This window comes from Anopheles merus, chromosome 2L, assembly GCF_017562075.2.
Source record: "Anopheles merus strain MAF chromosome 2L, AmerM5.1, whole genome shotgun sequence".
NCBI classification, from domain to species: Eukaryota; Metazoa; Arthropoda; class Insecta; order Diptera; family Culicidae; genus Anopheles; species Anopheles merus.
Genome location: NC_054083.1, coordinates 47,918,619 through 47,941,001, shown reverse-complemented (window position 1 = coordinate 47,941,001; position 22,383 = coordinate 47,918,619). Strand labels below are relative to the sequence as shown.

General features: G+C 50.0%; 3 protein-coding genes across 13 annotated transcripts in view; 2 read left to right on the top strand and 1 right to left on the bottom strand.

The window, feature by feature from the left end:
* The first annotated feature begins 132 nt into the window (after nucleotides 1-132).
* On the top strand, nucleotides 133-5,179 carry LOC121594503. The gene is made up of 2 exons (XM_041917813.1): nucleotides 133-379; nucleotides 477-5,179. Exons 1-2 carry the CDS (start codon nucleotides 329-331, stop codon nucleotides 4,887-4,889), a joined length of 4,464 nt encoding a protein of 1,487 aa, XP_041773747.1. The 5' UTR covers nucleotides 133-328; the 3' UTR covers nucleotides 4,890-5,179.
* Nucleotides 5,180-5,191: 12 nt separating this feature from the next.
* Nucleotides 5,192-8,438, bottom strand: LOC121594504 (ribosome biogenesis protein BOP1 homolog). The gene is made up of 5 exons (XM_041917814.1): nucleotides 8,178-8,438; nucleotides 6,580-8,083; nucleotides 6,014-6,501; nucleotides 5,631-5,926; nucleotides 5,192-5,551 (listed from the first exon to the last, which is right to left on the bottom strand). The coding sequence occupies exons 1-5, from the start codon at nucleotides 8,319-8,321 to the stop codon at nucleotides 5,398-5,400; spliced, it is 2,586 nt and encodes an 861-aa protein (XP_041773748.1). The 5' UTR covers nucleotides 8,322-8,438; the 3' UTR covers nucleotides 5,192-5,397.
* Nucleotides 8,439-10,221: 1,783 nt separating this feature from the next.
* LOC121591681 (regulator of G-protein signaling 17) overlaps nucleotides 10,222-22,383 on the top strand; it is a 36,408-nt gene continuing 24,246 nt past the window's right edge. Inside the window, exons 1-5 of one of the 11 annotated variants that reach the window (XM_041912455.1) lie at nucleotides 10,222-10,315; nucleotides 13,267-14,353; nucleotides 17,608-17,757; nucleotides 17,902-18,093; nucleotides 18,332-18,340. In XM_041912455.1, the coding sequence (XP_041768389.1) occupies nucleotides 17,903-18,093; nucleotides 18,332-18,340 (200 nt within the window). In that variant the 5' untranslated portion in view covers nucleotides 10,222-10,315; nucleotides 13,267-14,353; nucleotides 17,608-17,757; nucleotide 17,902. The other 10 variants (XM_041912459.1, XM_041912451.1, XM_041912454.1 and 7 more) reach the window with 10 other exon arrangements.

Here is a 22,383-nt window from a genome sequence, read left to right as displayed (position 1 = left end):
TGCTAACAACCTCTTCTGTCACTCCGAGTTTGTTTTGGTTTGATGCTGAAAGAGCGAGAAAACACAACAAACCGTAAATAGTTTTCACCGTCGTTTGCGCTTTTTGCAGCAAAAACGAGTTTAATTTAATGTGATTTGTTTAGTTTGTTGCTGAGATTCGCTTTCTTGCAAGTACGAGAACACACGTTGCCGTGGTGATTTCAAGCATTTTAAACACCTCCAGCCTGCTGTAAGCATGTCCCGTTTCGTATGTACCGCGTCTCGGTAGAAAGGACAATAACAATCCTACATACAGTGATACAGTGAAGGAAGCGAAAACCAAACCAAAATGGATATATTTCAAAACCAATGCAGCGAGAGCTTAGGCTTCGATTCGATGGTAAGAGTGACGTCATTGTGCCGCAACAACACGTGCGCTCTTGTAAATTAATTCTCCCCAATTCTCACTTGTGTCCCACCACCCGTTCCATCCGTAGCTTTCGTCGAACCATCTACACTCACCGTTGCACGATTCGCCCTGCTCCCCGACAAACCCGTACGCACCATCGTCGCCCTACTTTTCCTCCATCTCGCAGCAGCCGACCGGCCACACCAGCGGACCGAACGATGTCATCCTGCCGAGCATTTTCGTCAAAATTCCGACCCAAATCAACCAGCAGTACCAGCAGCAGGAAAGCCGGCTGCTCCGATCGACCCATCATAGTACCGCGAGCGAAATCAAGTGCGAGGAACGGTCGGACTCGATCAAGAGCGAGATAGCCGATACGCGGGTACGGCTAGCGGGGAATGGTCTTGCCAGCACCGACCACCGGCTGCCGGACGTGATCGATAACTATCTGAACGATACGGACCGAGTGGAGCCGGTGGAGGTGGTGCCGAACGTGCGCAGGTGTGACCGTTGCCCTTTTGCCACCCTTTCGGAGGTGCGGCTGAGCGAGCATCGACGCGAAAGGCATCCGGGGGATGGTGTTGGTGTGGGGCCACAAGAGTCGCAGGTCGAAAAGCTAAGCTGTCCGGTGTGCGAGAACAAATTCTACAAAAAAGCCGTACTGGAGCTACATCTTACCGAGGACCATGAAATGTTGGCCAGCGAAGTGGCAGCATTGAGCCGGAGTTCCGTCACAACCCTCCAGTCGGAAAGGGGTACTGCACCGGAAGTTAGAATCGAACCGGCGAGTCAGCAGAACTGTGTCGAGATTCCTTCGGGACCCCCAGCTGCTACCCCTACGGCAACGTCCACGGCGACACATAGCAAAAGCCGGATCTACATAAAGGACGTACAGTTGCTGAAAAAGCCGGACGTGATTGCGCAGGAAAGCCATGACGCGCAGGGCCAGCAGCTGCTGTCGACGGAGCAGGAACCGTCCGCGATAGCGCACGGTGCGCTACAGGACAGCCATCAGCTGTCGCTCGGCGAGGACATGTTGCCATCGCTCGATCAGTCGCTGGAGCTACCACCGCAGCAGCAACCATGCGCCGTCAGCGGGAACAAAATCTTCATCCGCAACGTGTCGCTGCTGCAGAATGTGAATTTCGTCGCGTCGGCGGAAAACATGCTCACGAATGGGAACGGGAATCGGTACGGTACGGCACCACCACCACCACAACCACCACCGCCACCGTCCTCCTACTTGAGCATGGACTGTGCGAACGATGGCTCGGGGGCGCTACTGGACACGATCAACGGTGGGTATGGTGGAACGATTCCTGCACAATCTGCTCCATCCGCAGTAGCACAATCAGCCCGGGGTAGTCGTATCTACATCAAAAACGTCGACATACTTCGGAACCACCCGCTCATTGCGCTCGATGACCCCGGGGTGCAGTGCACGAATTCGCTCTCCACGACGACGTTCAGCGAATCGATTACGACGAGTAGGGCTAGCAGCTGCGAGAGTATCATCTGCACGTCCACACCACCAGCCACGGCGACGGAACAACAGCAACCACCGACCGTGCCTGTACCATCGTCCATGACGAACAACTCCTTAACAGCAGTGTCTCAAGCGAACGATCAATCGCTTTTGCATGGCACCGAAATAAGCTATGCCACCGTTGGAGGCGATGCGATGGGAAACCCGGCCCGGCCATTGCCACTAGCCGTGGATCAAGGTTCGCAGAACTTGCTGATGCTGTTTTCCACCTCGCTGGACGGTACGCCGGGTGGTGGATCGGTTGGTGAGCCTAACGTTTCCTACCTGACCGCAAGCTCCAACATGACCGTGCAGCAGGGTGGCGAGTACGGTACGCTTCCACCACCACCACCACCACCGGCACAGTGCGATGCTCAGCAGCAAACCACCGACGACGTACCGCAGCAACAGCCAAGGAAGAGCAAAATATTCATCAAAAACATCAGCGTGCTCAAGCAGCCGACCATTCATCTGAAGTCGGTCGACGAGGTGAATCTGATGACGTACGACGAGCTGCAGAACATACTGCCTACCGTCGGCGGGATGTCGTCCCAGGTGGGGATGGACGGTGGAGACACCATTGGTGGACCATTGGAGCAGCACGAAGCCCACGAACAGCACACGCTGGACGGGGCGAACCGGTTGGACAAACCGTACGGTGGAATGATTGAAATGAACGCGCACCATTCGCCCGAGCTGGTGGAGCACGATAATGTCGAACAGCACGGCGATGGCGACGACGATGACGTTATGGATGGGTACCACGAGTCGGATCTCGGCTACGGTGAACTGAGCGATGTGTGCGACTTTACCGAAGGTTTCAACGATCGAGACGATCCCGGCGGAGGAGGAGGAGCAGGAGCAGCAGGAGCCGGTGGTATCGATATGACGGCGTGCACAGCCAATGATGACACGAACCGTAACGGTCACTTGGTGGCGGAATCGACCCACTGTGAGGCAACGCTTCCCCCCGGGTCCGGTTTTACGGGTGACATTATACTGCTGCAGGAAGAATCGGACGCAAGCGAGAAGATCACGCCGAACCACGAATGGGCCGCGATCGTCGAGCCGGCGAATGGGCCACCGTTGGGGCAAGACATTTTGCAGCAACCGATGGAAATGTCTGACGGCAACGAAGCTAATCCGTTGCGACGAGAGGAAGATCTGCTGCTTGGCAACTCTCACCCTCATGTGATCAATCTCGATCCTCCCAATGAGTACCATCCACCGGTTGGCGATAGTGACGCGATCGTACTGGCGGCTGCAGTGAATCCTTCGATCGGGGAGACCCAACAACCGGTGGATGCATTAACACCATCCCAAGAAGAGGTGAATGTGTCGGCTGTCACCGCGCTTGCTGAACCAGATCGTCCCCGTACCCGTGGGCGGCCAAAGGGGGCGAAACAGACCGGTATCACCAAGCTGAAGAAGCTCTACACCAACCTAACGGTCGAGGAGGAAGGCTACAAGTGTGACCTGAAGGACTGTGGCGTGCGGTTTCGCCAGCCGGATCGGCTGGACTACCACCGCAAGTGTCACGTGGTGGCGCCCGACAGCCCCAATCCCATCCACTGTCCGGAGTGTGGTTCGCTCGAGTTCCGCAACTGGAACACGCTGCACACCCATCTGTGGCGGGAGCACGCGATCGACATGGAGCTGTACGCGTGCCATCTGTGCAGCTTCAAGACGCCCGTCCTGTGCCGGCTGAACAACACGCACATGAAGATCCACTCCGAGGAGCGCAACTTCAAGTGTGCCATCTGTGGGAAAGCGTTCAAGAACAACAAGCAGCTGCGCAATCACCGCCGGTGGCATCGGGAACCACACCAGCGGCAGCAGCAGCAACCGCAACACCAAGAAGCACCCGTGGTGGAGGAGCAACAGCCGGTCAGTCAACCACCACCGGTGGAAGAAACTCCCGCGATCGGCCCAACCCAATCGAGCGATGCGTCCCAGGGCGACAAACCGAAGGCAAAACCCACATCCATCCAGCAATCCACGATGAAGTGCGTCAAGTGTGGGCTGCGGTTCGCGGGCAAACGCCAGCTAAGGACGCACATGGACGCAAAGCATCCCACCGAGGCGGGCGAGCCAGGGTCGACGGAGGTGAGCGCCGCCAAGCATCGCTGCCTACTGTGCGGTATGGTGTTCCGGACGCGCTACCTGCTCCAGTCACACGCGGCCAAGCACTCGGACGAGAAGCGGTTCAAGTGCGAGCATTGCGAGTACACCACCAACGACCACAACGCGTTCCGGCGGCACAAGATGCGCCACAGCACCAAGGGTGGCCATATGTACAAGTGCAGCTACTGCGATTACAGCAGCATCCAGAGCACGACCTACCGGAAGCACCTGGAGCGGATGCATGCGGAGGTCGCCTCGGCCCTGCTGTACAAGTGTGCCAAGTGTCCGTTCGTGTCGATCAGCGAGGCCAAGTATCAGCTGCATCGGACGAAACACCAGGAGGAGGGAGGGGATGCGCGAGGAAGACCGGTGGCACTGGGAGTGGAACCGGTGCAGGAGAACGACCCTGAGCAGCAGCAGCAGCGTCAGTGCGAAAGCGTTAACTCGGACGTGGTGATTGTGGAGCAGCAGCAGCAGCAGCAGCGGGAGGTCGTGGCGGACGAGTTAAGTGCGTCACCGATGGATGTGGAGCTGCTGGGCGGGGATGCAGCTGGCGGGGGTCTACAAATCATTCAGCATCCCATCATCCGGCCGGCAATGTTTGCGAACAATTTCTCCAAGGTGGACAACTTCTACGGCTATCAACCGGCCCAGCAGCATGGTCAGCCCTTCGCGCCTTCGCCACGTGGTATGTGCCCTTCTACGCAAGTGTCTTGCGCGGTCGGTTTGATGCCTACGCCAACCACTCCCATTCCTGTACCAGTGTCCGGCCAGCTAGTAACGGAGCAGCACGAGTACGTGCATCTAGCTAACGCAGTAACCGGCGATGTCCTAATGAGGGAGCTTAATTAGGCAAAGAAAAGCGGTATTAAGCGCTGTTGCGTGAACAAGGCGCGATATGAATGTGATATTTAAGCAGTACTAGTGGTTAGAAGTAAATGTAACGCAACGTAACGCAACGTAACGCAAGTTACTATGGAGCAAAACAGTGCCATCTGGGTAAGAATTTTCCCCTGTTCTAATTAGTTTGTGTACTTTTTAACGTTTTCTATTTTACTAGCGTGTTTGTTTGTATTCCCACAAATAATGAAAATTAATAATCGTGTAAATTCTACCAACCTAATATTTAAGAGTAAAATAAACAAAATGGTTTCCATAAGAAGGGCATTTTTGTTTGTAGGAATTATTTTTAATAGGATGCTTTTTAGTAGCAAATGTATTTTTTTATTTTAATTTAGAGCCAGTAGAATCCAACTCGAAACGTTACACCGTGTTCGAATCCTTTGTCGAACGTTTGTCGTCCGAAAGGAGCGTCGATATAGAAACCGGGAAGCCTTACCTCGATCGGCCCCCGTCCCTTTTACGTGTACAAACGCACCGTATTGTCGGCACCGGTCGAGAACACCCACGGCTGGGTCGGATGGAACACCACGTCAAACACGGAGAAATCGTTCACCACCGCATGGTTCTTCAGCCGTCTCAGTGGCACAATCAGCGGATTTTGCAGTAAATCACTGAAACAAGACAAGTAGATGAGAAGGAATTAGTGCTACTTCCTTTGAAAACTTCCACCCGGGGTTCGAAAGCACTTACTTGTACACCATACCGTGCGAAACGATCACGCTGCGATCGTCGCCGGCGGACGCAAACAGTGGATAGCGCGGATGGAACGCCACGCTGCGGATGGCGGCATTGTGTATGCGCAGCTGCTGGTACGGTTTGGTCGAGAGGTCCAGATCGAACCACATCAGCCGCTTCTCGTACGTGCCGATCAGCAGATTGTCACCCTTCGGATGGATCGCCATGCTCGAGATCCATTTGCAGCCCGGATACAGCTTCTTCATCATCAACTGTTTCACCAGATCGTACACGCGGATGTGTCGTTGGGTCTAGAAAGCAAAGCAAAGGAATACAAAAACCGGTCATTGGAAACATTACAGACCTTTCCGAACCTTCCCGCGCGTTTAGAAACTTACCGCCACAAAAAGACACGGCTTGATCGGATGGAACAGCACGCACTGTATCAAACCCTTGCTCTTCGAGAACGGTACCTGCGACCGGCGCTTGGATAGCTGATGGATCATCACCGACCGGTACGCCCCGTCCGGCATGACGGTGGCAAAGTAGTCGCCCCGCCCGTGCCACGTCACCTGGCGCACCTCGCGGAAGTGTGTGATCACGATCCGCACGCCCAGCTTCTTCTCCTCCTCCGTCACCTCGCCCCACTGGACCGCCGACCGGATGCGCTCGCTGTCGACCGTGTCGGACCGGGGCGCCTCGGTCAGCAGATCGTCCGTCTTCTTCACCAGCATGTAGTCGCCCACCTTCGGGTTGATGAGCAGCACGCGCTTACCGCTCGCCGCCGCCACCAGCGATATCTTGCTGTTCGGGCACCAGGCAACGGAACGCACAATGTCCCCGGTCGGGATGGTGCGGATGCAGCGAGCGGTCGATATTTCCCAAACTGTTGCAAGAGGAGAGAGAGAGAGTACAATTTAGCTATTTATCTTGGTGCCCGTTTGTGCACACGAACAACACTTACTCTTAACCGTCATATCGTCCGACCCGGTGACGATGTACTCTCCCTTCGGCTCCACGCTGATGCACCGGATCAGACTGGTGTGCCCGGTGTAGATCAGGTTCTGGAGCGTCGGGAACGGTTGCAGATCGCGCGGCGACGGCAGCTTCGGTATCAGATACTCTGCCCCGACCGCCACGCGCGAACGCCGCATGCGCGGCGCCAGATACAGATCCAGACAGCGCAGGAACCGCTCCTTCACGTACCGCGTGTAGCCCGGCACCTCGCGCAAGCTGTTGTACTTCTGCGGCACGTACGCGCGCTTCCGCTTCCACGGCTGGTTGGCGAGCTTGTTCCACTCCTCCAGCTCCTTCTCGTCGAACAGATACTCCGGCGGCGGGTTGTACGATTCCGCGTGGCCCGGCAGCATGCGCTTCGGCGCCGCCACGTGATCGTGTATGCGGCGCATCTCCTCCTTCCCGTGGTCGGTCGTCCAGAGCATGTAGAACTTGGGCTGCCGGCGGATTGCCTCCAGCCGGCGCTTCTCCGCCATTGTCTTCATCCAGCCCATCTTGAGCGCGTGCACGTACCGGCCAATCTTGTGCTTTTCCGCCTTGCTCGGCAGGAACGACCGCTTGCTCTCCGGGATGTTGCGTATCGGCATCTTTTCCACCTCGGACGTGAACCACTCGATGAACGGCTCGTAATCGTCGTACTCCGCGTCCGGGTTGCGCCCGGACATGATGCGCTTGATCAGCCCGATGTCCTCGTCGGACAGGACCACCTTCTGCCCGGTTTGTGGATCGGTGACCGTGCGCCAGAAGTTCGGATCCTCCATGCGCTGCAGGAAATCGTCGATCGCGTCGCCCTTCTTCGCCTTGACGATCTTCTTCGCGTCCCAATCGTACCCGACGTGCTTGTACTCGTCGTACCAGTGCATCGGTATGTTGCCGACCGTATTGCGGATGTCCTCCTCGTCCGACGTATCGCCCGCGGCGTACTCATCCTGGGCCGCCTTGCCCTTCCGCTTCGGCACCGGGGGAAACACACCCAGGCCGCGCGTTTTCTTCTCCCCCGTACCGAGCACATCCTCGATCCGGCCCAGCTTCAGGTCGTCGGGCAGTGGTTCATCGTCCGATTCGAACTGTTCTTTACGCTGCTTTCGTTCCGCTTTCGCTTTCACTGGTTTTTCCTTCCCATTTTCTTTTGCTTCTTCTTCTTCTTCCTCTTCCAGTTCTTCGTCGCTGCTTTCCTCCAGGTCGCCTTCATCTTCCTCCGGCGAGCTGTCGCTGTTCACATCATCGGCCGAGTCGGCTTCCTCATCATCCTCACCGTCTTCTTCCTCTTCCGCTTCGTTTTCCACTTCCTCCAGTGTCGCTCCCGCATCCTCTGCCTCGTCCTCTTCCTCCCCGTCCGAGTTGAGGCTCTCAAAACTCAACACATCATCCTCATCGTCGTCCGTGGCGTACTCGCCGTCCGAATCGCTACTATCTTCACCCTCATTCTCAATACTTCCGAGTAGATTTTCCTGCAAAAACCAAGCAACAAACAACAAACGATAACCAAAAACACACACCAAGGATGTTGTTAACAAATTCACCGCCTTTCGGGCGGTACCGAACCTTGTCCGACTCGTAGTCACTTTCGTTGCTGTTGTCCTCGTCGTTCGACTCATCCAGCGGTTCCTGTTTGGAGGTAATCGATTCCGGCTTCGCTCCCCCCTCGGATGCTTTCCGTTTTATCGCCCGCTCTTTGTTGGCGACCATTTTACGATGGTAAATTAAACGCACAAAATGCTTACAGTTAAATATTTCCCCAACATACACACCACGCGCTGCGTGCGGCTTTTGCACGTGTTTTGAAGTTGTTTACGTCGTATGACAGCTGTCAGCCGCCCGCTGTACGCGGTTATGCGTTATGCGTTACGCGCAGCGTTACCATGTGGCACAGTGGAAGGCTCTCGATTTTGTTGGCCATTTATTATTTTTATAAAACAATTGGAATTATACTACAAGTTAAGAGGAAAAAGTTAAGTATTTCTACAAAATGAATTAAAATATTAAAGATGGGCCAAAAGTATTCTAAAACGGATCAAAAGCACCACCTTAACAGGACTTGGTAATATAAAGCTACCAGCAGCCGTTAAGCAGCTAAAATTGGGTTGATGCATGAGTTCGAAATTTGATAAATTGAACAAGCATTTAAAAGCACTTATAAATCATGAATCCATACAAAATTTGACTACAGAATTAATTTTTTTCTCATTTTCTGATATCAATAACGAAGATATAATACTAACTTATATGTTTACTTCAGCCCAACGGTTTTATAATTACAGTGGAGCGCCGTTTATACGAACTCATCGGGATTTGACCTCGCCTGAATAACACGGATAATAGGTCAAAGGGCATATTTAATCACAAATTCCTGATTTTTTCAAATGTTATCTTCTTTTTTGATAAAAATTACTCAGTTTTTATTAACTTCATGTTTTTCCAATGAGAATATTTCAAATTTGCCATAAATTTAAATATTTTTTGTTATGCCAATGTCCTCTGATAACCTTTTTTCACATATCCTCCTCAAAGAATGTCACCTTTGAACTTTCAATACCCAGCAGCACGGATAAACGGACAGCCGGATTAAAGGTACCCGTATAAACGACGCTCCACTTTGATTTATTTTGAATTAATCCAAGAAAGCACCAAAAGTTTCATCAAACGCTTGCACTTCATTCAATCTGCCCCATGCACAGCTCCCTTCACTGCGCTTTCGCATTCAAGGGTTTTCCCCCCCTCACTGTGACTGTCGCTGCAAGCATCAAAATCCATGTTGTTCGAGGAAATTCATAACAACACTAAAAACTAACACACCGCACAACGTGTGCCCCATTCAAGCAGCGCGCCCTCTTCTGGGGAAGGGGGAGGAGAGGGCTCCGGGAAAGGAGTAATGGTGCTGAGAAGCTTGCAAGCCAGTGTGCGAGCAAGAGTGTGCGAGTTGATGGAAGGTGATAAATTTTCCAATTGTTGATGTAAGCCACCACGCGTGCAAATGAACGAGATAAAGGTAGAGAGAGAGAGAGACGGAGAGCGAGAGAGCAAAAGGCCATTAGATTGAGGGAAAAATGCTCTCCGGAAAATTGCTACCCCTATAGCAGCTCACACCCATAAGTGATGCGCGCAAGCACACACATACACACGCACACGCAGCTCTTTAATGTGCTCTGCGGTTGCTTTTCCTTCTATTTGGTGGCAACTACAGTGAAGCGCGTAGTTGTGGTTGGTTGTATGCACAGTACGGGTAATGATTTACAGGTGCCGCAGGTTGTGTGCTACGGGTTAAGCGAGAAACCGACCGTGAGATGGTGCGATAAATCGAAGGATGCTAAGGAAAGAACATAGAGATGGGATGGGTGTTTTTCTCTCTCACTCTCTCTAATGACACCTATCGCTAGAAAGAGAGACCAAAACGAGAGAGCGAGAAAGACAGAAAAAGAGTGAAGATGAAGAGAGCATTTTCGAAGAATGCAGAGTTGCGAAAAACCCGAAAATCAACACACTGCTGTAAATCGGTGTAAGTTGTTCGCTCTGGCAGTAGCAGGAGCGAGAGAGAGAGAGAAAGAGCGCGCGAACAAATGCCCGCGAGAGCGAGAGATTTTCCAAACGATTTTTTGGGGGCGATCTGCTCCACGCTCAGCACGGGACCACAGCACAAGCGGGCCAGGCGAAGGATCGGGAGTTAGTATAGTGCCAGCGGACTAGTAAGTAGTGCAGTGGTTAGCAGTTAAAAATAATTGCACCCTTTGTGGCCCACCCGCCTTACCAGGTTGCTGGGCAGGAGGAGCGCTGATGCGGGAAGGAGCGAAGTTAATGGTGTAATAGACGAGGAATAGAAAAGGGGAAACCCCTCCTCCACCCCCGAAACGGTACAGCACACAGGCTGCTGCAGTGTTTTAAAAGTGATTTTTTTTTCTTCTACTCCAAATGGCTGTGTTTTTGCATCTCCTCCCGAGCTGTCAAAAAAAAAAGAACGGAACTCGCTCTCCCGCTCCGTCGCTTCGTCTCTCTCTTAGTGAATGAGGCGTGAGGGTGCACTGAAGTGGGGAGGAAAGGGTGAAAGGGAAAAGAAAAAGCAAAGAAAGGCAGCCCTCCCTCCAGTCAGGGAGAGAGAGAAAGAGAGAGAAAGAATGTGGTGAGAGTGTCCAGTGGAGCCGAAACCCGAGCCAAGGGAGCAAACTGTGTGAGAGCAATAACACGGCTACAGAGGGGGAGGGTGCGGTGAAACGAGCATATTCAAGGGAGCAATTCCCTCCTTGTGTATGTGGCTGTGTGTGTGTCTGTGTGTGTGTGTACGCTCCCCGATGGAGACGGCAGTGTTTTTTAAACGGCTCGCCTGCGAATGCCTCTCCTAGCTCTGCTTCTGCTGTGTGTGTGTGCGTGCGTTTCTGAATGCGTGTGTGTGTGTTAATATTTTTCTACCCTGCCACTCATCATCCCCCTCTCCCCTCCCCACCCCTTTACTCAACACTCGTTTGAGGCCCCGCGTGTATTGCGACGAGTGTGCGTGCGTACGTCGCGGTGTGTGCGTTGTGGTTGTAGTTAACGCCATATTGGTTTTTGTTTCGGGCCCAGCGGAAACGGAATAAGCAGTTGGGCCGACACCACGGGTACCACCCCGGGAAAAGGGGTTTTTTTCGGTTGTTTGTTGGCGGGCGGCTACTTACAACGCGTTCGCGCTAAGCGGAGGAACAAGCAACCGTCCCACCAAGGCGGGACCGAGCGGGAAGCGATCATCATCATCCTCGAGCTGGTGGGTTGGAGAAAGGCGAGGATTTTCTTTGGTACGTTTTTGGTGCGGTTTTGGCCACCTCCAAGGCGGTCGATCTTGGTCGAGAAGAAGAAGGAAAATTAAAACCCCGAAACGGGGCAGCAGTAGTTCCACGTGCAGCATTTGGAATATATTGTGCTTGTGTGTGTATGTGTGTGTTGCCCTTCCAATGGGCTGGAAGAAAGGTGTTCCGCATCGTCCAGCGTGTACGCATGTGTGTGTGTGTGCGTGGTGTACCTGTGTGTAAAGCGAAAATTTGTGCAGGCAAATCTTTTAATCCCAGCAACCATTTGCGGCACGCCACATACGGGGAGGGTTGTTTTTTTTTCGTTTAATTCAGCTCGTCGCTCACTGCACCGTACTTGTGTGTCCCGTTCCGTTGTGGGAGGGGAAAACTGGGAAGTGTTTGTGGGGGAGGAAAAAAGTGTTTTTGTAGTGCGTTCTACGACAGCCATCCGAAAGGCAAGGGCGGCCTTTCGTGACGTGAACACGGAACATGGCTGTAGCGCGAGCCGGATTTTGCTAAAGGATGAAGAGCAAAATCCCTATCACAGTGTGTGTGTGTGTGTATGTATGTGTGTCTGTGTGCGTTATTAATACATCACCAGCGTACCTGCCCAGCGCCTGCTGGGCTGCTTCAATCGGCATCATCAGCAGCGGAGCGGCAATAAAATGGGCCCGCTGGCGGGCGTATCTTTGCATCGGCTGTTATCACAAAATCTACCATCATTTGTTTCCGTGTCTTAGTGTCGCTTACCCACACACCAGCACGCTGTAGCGCGATGCTCTCAGCACACAATCATAATAATCTAGCGCTCCAGCCCGAGCACGAAGCAATTGTGTGCGGAGCGGGCAGCATCTTTTTCTTATCACAGCCTTGGTGTGTGGAGTTTGTTAGAGTTTTCCCAACCAAGTTAGGGTGGCCGGGGGGGGGGGGGGGCAGCTGGGATACAGTGTATAGAGGCCCCGTGAGGAGGCGAGGGAGGGGAGATTATTGGAAAGCTATTGGGAGGGGTGCTTGATCACAAACAGTTCCAGGAGTTTTCCTCCAAAAAGGTTTTCGATTCTTTCGAAGGCCCCACAAATGATTGTGTGCGTGTGTGTGTGTGTGTGAGTTTGTGAATGTAATTTTAGGAGAGCAAACGAAACAGAGTGCGCCGAGCTGAGGGAACAGGAGAACGACGATCTTAAAAATAGAGAGCTTTCCAACAACAAAAAAAAACAGATGAAATGACAGGGGGCTGGGAGAGGACACCAAGGAGTGCAGACAATGGAGAGTGTAGAGTGAAAGGGGAAGGTAGATAAAGAGTAAGAAGAGGAAAAAACGCTGAAGGAAATCGTGAATTTTGTCGCGTGAGTGTGTGTGTGTGTTCGTATTTTTTTATGAAGGAACGAGAAAGTGTGAGAGCTAGAGAGAGAGAGAGAGAGAGAAAGGAAGCAAGAAGCACAAAGGATGAAGCAAGCCAGTAGTGTACGTTAGTGGACGGCTGTGTTTTTCCCTCCCCATTGTAGTAATCATAGGCAAACTAGTGAAGAAAATGGGTGAGGACCAAATTTTGAATGCATGCCTACTGACCCGAAAGATGCTGCTGGGCTCAGCCGAATAGGCCGTTATTTTTATCCAGCTCTCCTCCTACCCCCCCCCCCCCACCCCCTATCCCACTGCCTGTTCAACATCTAGCCGAGGGACACAGTGAACCCGCTATCTACATCAGTTCAGTGCTATCTGCCATCAGCAGCCATCGCTCATCATCGCTGGGAGAGTGGATGTAGAAAACAATGGAGCAAACAGCTCCATGCTGTGATGTGTGTGCTTGTAGTGCAATGAAGCTGAATCGTTAAAGTGTTATCTCATGTTTCCCTATTTTTTAATCTCGCCACCAGGATCAGGAAGCGTTTGTATGTGTGTGTGTGTGTGTGTTTGAGTGAAGCTAGTGCTTTAGTGCAAATAGAACCTTAGGTGCAAGAAACACAACCAAACTACACTGCAGTGGCTTATCTACGAAGTGCCGCGTGCTTCAAGTGTGCGTGTGTGTGTCCATTCGTGTACGTGTACGCTTGTGGCGGTGACGGTGCATCCTTCGGCGGTCCCCTATCCCGCTTATCAGTCCGTGACCGTGGCAGGCAACATTGTGATTTAACAGCCCCGATACATCGATCTACAGCGTTCATCTGGGACGGCGCCTACATCTCAACAGCGAGAGAGAGAGAGAGAGAGAGAGAGAGCATAAGGGCAAGATACTGATACAACACACCACTCATACACACGCGTCGGTCGGTCACAGCTTCTCCAGCCATATTGCACAGTGCGTGGAATCAAGCGTTCCATTCATCGATTCCGATGCTACCGCTTTGCAGCCGATTGTGCACGTTGGACCAAGCCGACGCCTGAATGGTAGGCTACCGCCGCAGCACGCGACGATGGGCGACCAAACGCTGGTAGTAGTGCAGCACTAGTGACAACGGTGACAAAAATTAGCCCGCATCCGGCCCAGCTCGATCGGCCCTGCTCCACGATATGCACCGACGGTAACGACGCAGACTGCTGCTAGGGCGACAGTAAGCGACAGCATCGACGGAGCAAGCAGGAACAGAAGCATCGGCAGCAGCCCGAAAGGCAACCATAATCGCGCAACGCATAACTCTAAGCACAACCGCTCACACACCCACACAAACAACACGGTCGAAACGTAACACAACGAGGTTTAATGTAACGGGCAAAACGGGCAAAACGGGCAAAACGGGCTGTTGTTGTTGTTGTAGTAGTGCGGTAAGCAGACGGGAGTGAACAAACGCGTGACAACGGTCCTAAGCAAAGCGCGAAAGCGAAAGAGTAACGACGCTTTTGGAGGCGAGCGGCAAAGAAATCACCGATCGAGCAATACTAAACGATAGGCTCGGGCAGCAAGCAGAAGAAGGTGGTGAAACAGAACGAATTTTTACACACAAAAATTCGTTTCGACCAAAACAGGTGAGTCAGAGCGGAAACGGTTGTTTTAAGTGGTGGTAGTGCGGGTTGGCTTGTGACGCAGGCGTTGGCTTGTGACGGTCGATGTTTGTTTTCATTTTCTTTCATTTCATGTTTTATTTTCTTAAAAATTGAGGCTTTCGTTTAACTTCAAACTGAGGATAGTCTAAATAAGCAATGAAGTGTGTTTGTCTCACAAATGGCTAGAATACTGTTCTATGCTTACAGAAGCCGGCATGTCTGTTTTAAAGTTTCTATCTGTGCCCGAAATACTTGAGGACTACGCCAATCAGTGTTGAATTAGAATATAATTTACAAGGTTTATTTACTAACTCCCGTACATTTATGGGTTCGTCTCACAGTTTATTCACACCTTTTCTATAGATTTTTGGATCCTTTCCCACTATTTATTGGTATCGTCGCATTGAAAAGCAATACCCAATGATCTAAATCAGGGGTCTCCAAACTACGGCCAGCAAGTCGCATGCGGCCCTCGAGAGCCTGTTATGCGGCCCGTGATGGCTTTGTATAGGTTAAAATAAATAGTTAATTGTTGTGATTATTTTCATCAAAACTGTAATAGTTGATTTTTGAGACTTTAACCAAGCCGCAATAACCGAAAACTATAAAAAAACATTATATTTATAGTTATAGTATAATTATATAAAAATTCTGTTGGTAAAAACAAAGATTTAAAGCTTGCATTAGCTAAAGGCAACTAAAAACTAAACCGCGAACTAAAAAGTTTGGAAACCCCTAAATCCTAATCCCCTAAATCCCCTAATCTAAATGATCGTGGGAACGATCTAAAAAGCGGGATTTTGTCCCACCAATTTCGAAAAACAAAAAACAAAAAACCTTCGGCCGTATCGGGGTGGTCGTTCGTTCCCGGGAACGTTCGCCGCGACGCTCATTTTCACTCATTTCATAGCCCTCTATGATCAAAAATTAGAAAACCGTCTAGGTTTTGTTCTGCCCATTCTGCCCAACCCTGTCCACTCATAAGCGACGAACGTTCTTGGACGAACGACCACCCCGATACGGCCGCTTGATTAACCCCGGTAACGGTTTGCCATTTAAATAAAATTGAAAGATATTCAATTTAAACGGGTAAAGCCATGTGTTCCAAAATTTTTTTTATGAACTATTCATTCTGATTCAAGAGCTATATATTTTAGCTTTTTTAATATTATGTTGATGCATAAAGGATGTGATTACTCTACAATAATCAAGTTGAGCATTTTTATTATTTTTTGCTGAAGCCATTTTAGTAAAAACTCCATTTATAAAACAAGCAATAGATTTTTTGCTAAAGCTCATTGTATTTCAAGTTGAAAATAATCAACCCAACTCAATATAAACAAATTAAGTTAATCAAAGTATTGACGAAAATGGAAATATTCCCACGGTACAAGAACACAACTCTCGAAAAGGTTTTCGATTTTTGTTTTATCGACCAATTTAGTAAGAACATGTACGCGCTGAAAGCAGTTGAAAAATTGATCCCACCATCGCTGTAAAGGAACCATCGGCCTCGGTGGCGTAAATGCGTCGTTAGTGTTTTCCACGGAATTCAATTATTTAAAGCTTTTGCTGTTGAAGCCAGCCCAGCCCGAGCCACCCTCGTTCGTGATTCGTCACCGTGCACCGTTCAGCGTGGTTTGACTTGGAGAGCACCAGCAGCTTTCCAATATAGGTGTTAATCCGCGCCTTTCAGCCGGAGGTAGCGTGACCTACCAAACGTGTGTGTTAATTCGTACGCAGCCCCAAGGACGTACAAGGCAACACCGTTCACTAATCGTCGATATTTGTTTGCTTTCTCACACACACGCACACACACACACACGTGTGCGCATAAACACACATATCTGGGAAGTAAATCCGTCCCCCGGGAGGACGTCCTTTCGCTCCGGGTGATTCGTGGAAAAGCCTTTCTGCGCGCTTTGTGCAGCAGCGCTACGCCACCATGATCGGCCCTGCAGAAACTATGCGCTGCGTGTTTATGCTAATGCATATCGATTGCCTGGCAAATAATTGTCCCATCCACATGGCGGGGTGAACCGATTGCGGTTCGGTTGCGGTACTGGGCGCCTCCATCGCTCGGTTGACAGATTGGCTAACCGTGTGTAGGGGAGTGAAAGGATCGATTTAATTTTTGTAAACCACCTGCGCCACAATACTGCTATCGAGAATTTTATAGTACACTGAGGCATAACATTGCTGCACTCGAACTCGACGAAATTGCTTTAATGATTGAGCATATAATGGAATGGATGAATTATAATGAACTACGCGCCAGATTAAAAACTGCAGCTCAATTGAAAGATGAAATTTTGATGGCGATTCCGCTTGGAAGCATAATAATAGTCATGCATATTGGAAGGAGACTAGGTTAGGATGCTTCCTAAAAAGGCACAATCGGATGCTGTTTTTCTATGCAAATGGCTTTTCAATATTTTGGTACGTAAAACCGAGTTGCAATGGCTAATGATGTTTCAATTATTCTATTTAGATACATAGAATAACAAATTTTTAGTGTAAATTATGATAGAGCTGATAGTTAATTTTTACCCTTCAAAAAGATACTTTTTCAAGCTACAATCAATTAACAGACCTTAGCAATAGACTTTACAAAGCAAACAAATTATTACGAAATGGCAAAGCCCTCACCCAAATAGCTCTTGCAAACATTACACAACACAGCATGATCGATCGGCTTACGGTTCGATTCCTAATTAACCGTGTTGACCTGATTCCTCCAATAAAAGAAATCTGCTCGGCAGGGCTGGCTGCCAAGGGAAGATTTTTCCGACCCTGCCTGCCATTCGAAGGCAGCGTGCGGGCATCGATTGGCTCTGGTGCTGGCGTTACACAGCAACAAGCAACAACCTACCGGCTACTGACGGTTGCCGTTCCTTCCCTTGCTTCTGTGGGCGGCTTCCCAAAGCGGTCAAATTCATAATTCACAACCAACCCAGCCCCCGAAGTCCGAGCTGTGGTGGAATCGATCGCCGAACCTGGTCGGAATTTAGGTAGCCGTTCCTTTAGTTTTGATGATTTATTCATTCGCAGGACCTTTATTTTTACCCTTTCGCTCGTGCTGGGGTCCTTTTTTCTGATTTTGTTTCCCTGTCTTTCTTTTCCCTGTGCGCTCTGTGTCATTGCGGTCTCGTCATTATTGGTCACTGTCTGGTGCGATCCGATTGAACCCTTCTTCCTGGTTTGTTTTTACGTTTTTTTCTTCTTCTTACTTGCAGTAAGCATTCCTGCGTGTGGGCTCGCCGTGTGGGCGATGGCGCTTGTGGTACGAAGGGCGACCGGTGTCAGCCCTGTCTCGCTAACGATACGCTCATAAAGCTGAAGTTGTTCGACACGCGAAACAACTTCCATCGCTTCTTCAAGATTGGGTAGGTGTGTTTGGCCGCCGGTGCCCGCCGGCATCCTTCGCTGGTGACCACTAGGCGACAGGGCGAACGTGTTAATGGGCGGTTTCTGTTTTATTTTTTGCTTTTTTTTGCTTCCTTCTCTCCACCATCCTGTCCCGTTTGCAGAATGTCCTGCAGCGTAGACGGACTGCCGGCGGGGTGTAGACTCCGGGGCATGGGCTCAACCGTTCAGAGTGGTCCACTTAATTCGTCTTTGAGTGGGACGCAAGAATCAAGCAACAATGTCGTGCCGCTACAGCGAGCGCCATCGCAGAAGCCGTGCTGTTTCTGCTGGTGCTGCTGCTGCTCCTGCTCCTGGTAAGTGGTGTCAATCCACAGGCTCCCCTGTGCCAACCGTGCTCAGCTCAGCACTGTGTTGTTTCTCCCTCTCTTACTCTCTCTCTCTGTCTTGTTCTTTCCCTTTCTTTACATTTTCCTCGATTAAACACACACACACCATCGGAACGGATTGGAACGGATCGATCAAAACGCTACAACGAACATCGTGTACGAACGCTCCTGGTACTGGTTGCACCATCATCATCCTGCTGCACAGGGCTAAGTGGTAAGTGCTATTGAGCTAGCTTGATTTCACATTTTACGCCCACCGCCATAGCGAAGTATCCATCCAACTGTGCGCTTCCTTGAGTAATGTGGAGGGTCAATAACTTACGCCCCATCCTGATGGGGATCCAAAAAAAAACCCACCCGTCTCCGATTGGAGGAAAAGGTGTTTGATTATATTTATTAAAAAATACCCCCACGGTGGGAGGTGCTAAATCGTCGGTTGTAGGTCGTAACAACAAAAAAATGGTAGGCACAGCGTACAAAAAGGCTGACGGCACAATAGAGCGGCGCTCCGGGTTTGGGTTGGCCTAAAACCGGGCCAGAGCATAACATACGATCCATAAATATTGTGTCGGAAGCCGGAATGACCGGTAGGAATGTCGTTGTCGGTGTCTATTTTTGGTCCCAAACTTTGGGTCTTCCCGGGAACGATGATTGGTTAAAAAGGCTGGTGTGCTTTTGTGCGATGACCGGTAGCATTTGTCAGTTGCATGTTAGATGCTACACGTTGGATAAATGATACTTCGGAAAGATGATTTACAGTCTGGTTTTCCTGGTAAATTAATTTTACCCTCAAAGTGATCCCGTGCGCAGTTTTTAGACGTTTCAAGGCGTTTCCGTGTAATTCAGATAGCCTACCTTACAGGCGCATATGTATACGAAGCGTTTACTTTGTGTGCTTGAAAGATTGAATGGGATTTATTTGACAGCTGATAAGTGATAGGAATAAATTCATGTGATATTGCGCCATCAAATTTAGTTTTCAATCCATGATGTGTTTGAAATTTATTTTAATTGTTGCACTCTTAAAACACAACCGGATTACCCCTATATTAGTTATCTCGTTGATAACACAAGCTTGAGGGAGAAAGGGACTGGCCATCGTAACGAAAAAATAAACTAAAAACAGCAATATAAAGGAAAAAGCTTGCTCTTTAGTAGTTACATACCAACTAAAAGGATGTTATGTATCTTGCCTACCTTGCAGGCGTATTTCAACAGCTCTCTCGCACACACCACGTTATTATGTTACACATTTGATATCTTCAATCATCGTCACGTAACGACCTAATAATAACACAAAAATAAACATTGTCCTTCCTTTTGTTAAAAAATCAGTAACGACAAAGTTGGCTCTTTAGTAGTAAAATACTGTCTACAAAAGATGTATTGCATTTTGCCTACCTTGCAGGCGTAATTCAACAGCTCTCTGGTACACGCCACGTAATTATGTTCCATGTTTGAATTAAGAAACGTCATCGCCAGTGTAAAATTACCACTACCAAAACACGCAGCTATTGCAGCGCCACATGATGCTCAATGAATGCATGTTCCTAGCCGCGGAGGCGTGTGCAGTTCGTACTGGTCATCGGTGCGAAAACAAAAATCGGTAGATAAGATTCTGCTATCCACACAAATGTGTGATTGGAAAATTTGCCACTCGAAGATCGAAATGTGTGTGTGTGTGCGTTAATGGAGGGGAGTAGGGGGAAGGGATGAAAAGAGGGACAAAGGACAGTAAACGGGTAAAACTGAGCGGACTGTCGGTGTGTGTGTGTGTTTGGGTGCGTGTATGGTATCAGCCGCCACCACCATTGCTAGTTATTGTATGAATGAATGAATGGATGCTTTTCTTCTTGATCTTGCCGCAGATACTCTTTTCCTGATTTTGCCCATTGCTGTCATGCCTGGCACTCGATGACAAACGCATGCTTGTGCTCTTCGGATTCGTTCGCTACTGCGTGCTCTCCTTCATTGTCTTTTCTCGCCCCTATTTTCCTGCTCTCCGCGTTATCTCGCTGCTGTTTTGACTCTCTCACAGCTCGTTTCTCTCTCTTCGAAACCTTTGGAATGTTCTGTTATTTTCATCCACAAGTAAGACAGCGCGCGAATGCCGATGAGTATGTTTGCCTCCTTTGCGTGATTCTCTCTTGCTCTACAGCACGCTAATTACTCATTCACTTTCTACCCTTAGTTAAAACAATATTTAAAACAATTTGTTAAGTTGCTGTGGCATTGAGAAAAAACGAAAAGGAAAACACTATTTTTTTTCTTACTTTCCATCTGCTCAGTTCTGCTCTGGTGCGCTCACGCGACACCTTTCATCTCGAGCAATCCACTCTCTTCTGTATCTCTTCACAACTCCGCATTCGATGAATAAGCTCTCTTTCTCTCTGTCTGTGTATCGCTCTCGCTTGCTCTCGAACCAATCCTGCATATTATTGATAATAAAATTACACACCTGTATGAGTGATTTCTTCCCAACTCTCCATGGCACGCGAGCGAGAGCAAGAGGCGTGCGAGAGCAAGCACACTTCGAAGCCTTCCCGGGACAATCAACGGTGCAGCGGATGGTGGTTGTAGAGGGCCCAGGACCCAAGTGTGTGGGTTCGCGCTTTTTCCCTGATATTCCCTCGATTTAACTCACACACTGACACCTTTACAACACTCGCTCACTGGGTGTGTTTGTGGTGGTATGCGTGCCGTATTCTGCGTACTGGCAAGCGTTTCGTTAAGTTTTGGCCCACTCACCATCACCACCCAGTCACCCAATCACCCTTTCTGTGCGAGCTTTCGGGAACGCAAACTGAACGAAACTTTCACTCTTGCCCGATGTTTGCTCCAGCATTGTGAGTGTGTGTGTTTTTTCCCATACATTTCTGCTGTCTCATGCTATCTCTGTTGCACACATCCGTCGTCGTCGTGGTCGATGACGTGTAGCGCACGCCGTACATGCGATGCATGCGAGGGCCACATTTCGCATCGGCCAGAGGGAAGAGAGATATGCGATGGCTTACAGTTGCGCCCACCCGCGCGCACTGTGCCGCTGTGTGGTGAAGATGTAAAAATGTAAACAAAAATCCATCAACCCACCGACTCACGCGGAGAGGGTACGCGGAACACAAAGGCACGGTTCGCTGGACGACACCGAGTGTTGGTGCCCCGAAGGGTTAGGGACAGCGCTGGGTGCCGCGTTGGGTTTGGCGTGCGCGCCTGTCAGTCGGTGGATTCATTCGCTGGTCACCGTTCTAGGCGTGCGGTTCTCGGTGTTCTCGCGGGGCTTACACTCGGTGCTGGATACGGTTGATACGGGTGTGGTGGTTGTCGATCGTTTGACGGTTGGTTTGTGGCACGCAATGAGTAGAGTGTGCAGTGATTGCAAATAAATACATTTTTTGAGCACAAGCTTAGCAGTCCGACGGGTTGATGATCGTGCAGAATTGTGTTGTGTTTGAAGTTGTTCTCAAAGTGTTTCAATCTGATGTATCTCCGGAATGCTTAAAGCAAAACATTATTTTTTTGTGTTCCAAAATATTATTCCTTTCACTTGTGTGTTAGCAGTGATCGTACGCTCCGTGTTTGAAGTGGATTATATTTATCGCGCAACAATCGGGTGTACACCAAAACAGCAAATAAATCTACGCGCGTGCTAGTTTCCAGTGTCTCAATACCAGAGCATTACGTGCACGTATACACCAATCCAGCAGATCAGTGCGGTCCGAGGGGAATGAAAATTTCGGTGAAGATGCAAAGGAGAAAAACATACGGCCCTCACACACCTTGCGTGCTCTTATCCTCGCGTACTCGCGTTCATCCGCAACTGTGTGGTTTGCTAAATTCACCAAAACTAGTGCGCTACACAACACACACACACACACAGACACAAAACACCATCGTCTGATGATCACAGAATTAAAAGAAACAACGAAAAAACAGTTTACCCTCCTCCCACTGCACAGCACTCAGCGCGCTTTGCCCGTTGCTCCGTGCACGGTCTGGGTGAGATTGATCGTGATAATGTTTATTACCAGCAGAGCCGGAGGTGAATCGTGGTCCCCACTAAGTTTCCTCTTCAAGCTCTTCAGCGAGATCGTAGGAAAAGATCAATTGCACTGCTCGCCCCGGAATGTGCGACTTTTTGGAGCGTGTGCTTCTTATTTTGTGATGTCGATCGGCGCGGATGGGGATGGGGGGAAGCAAGATTGGAAGGTTTACAAATATTCCTCTTCCTCGGCGCGGCGCGGCTTCCGGCGACTGTTG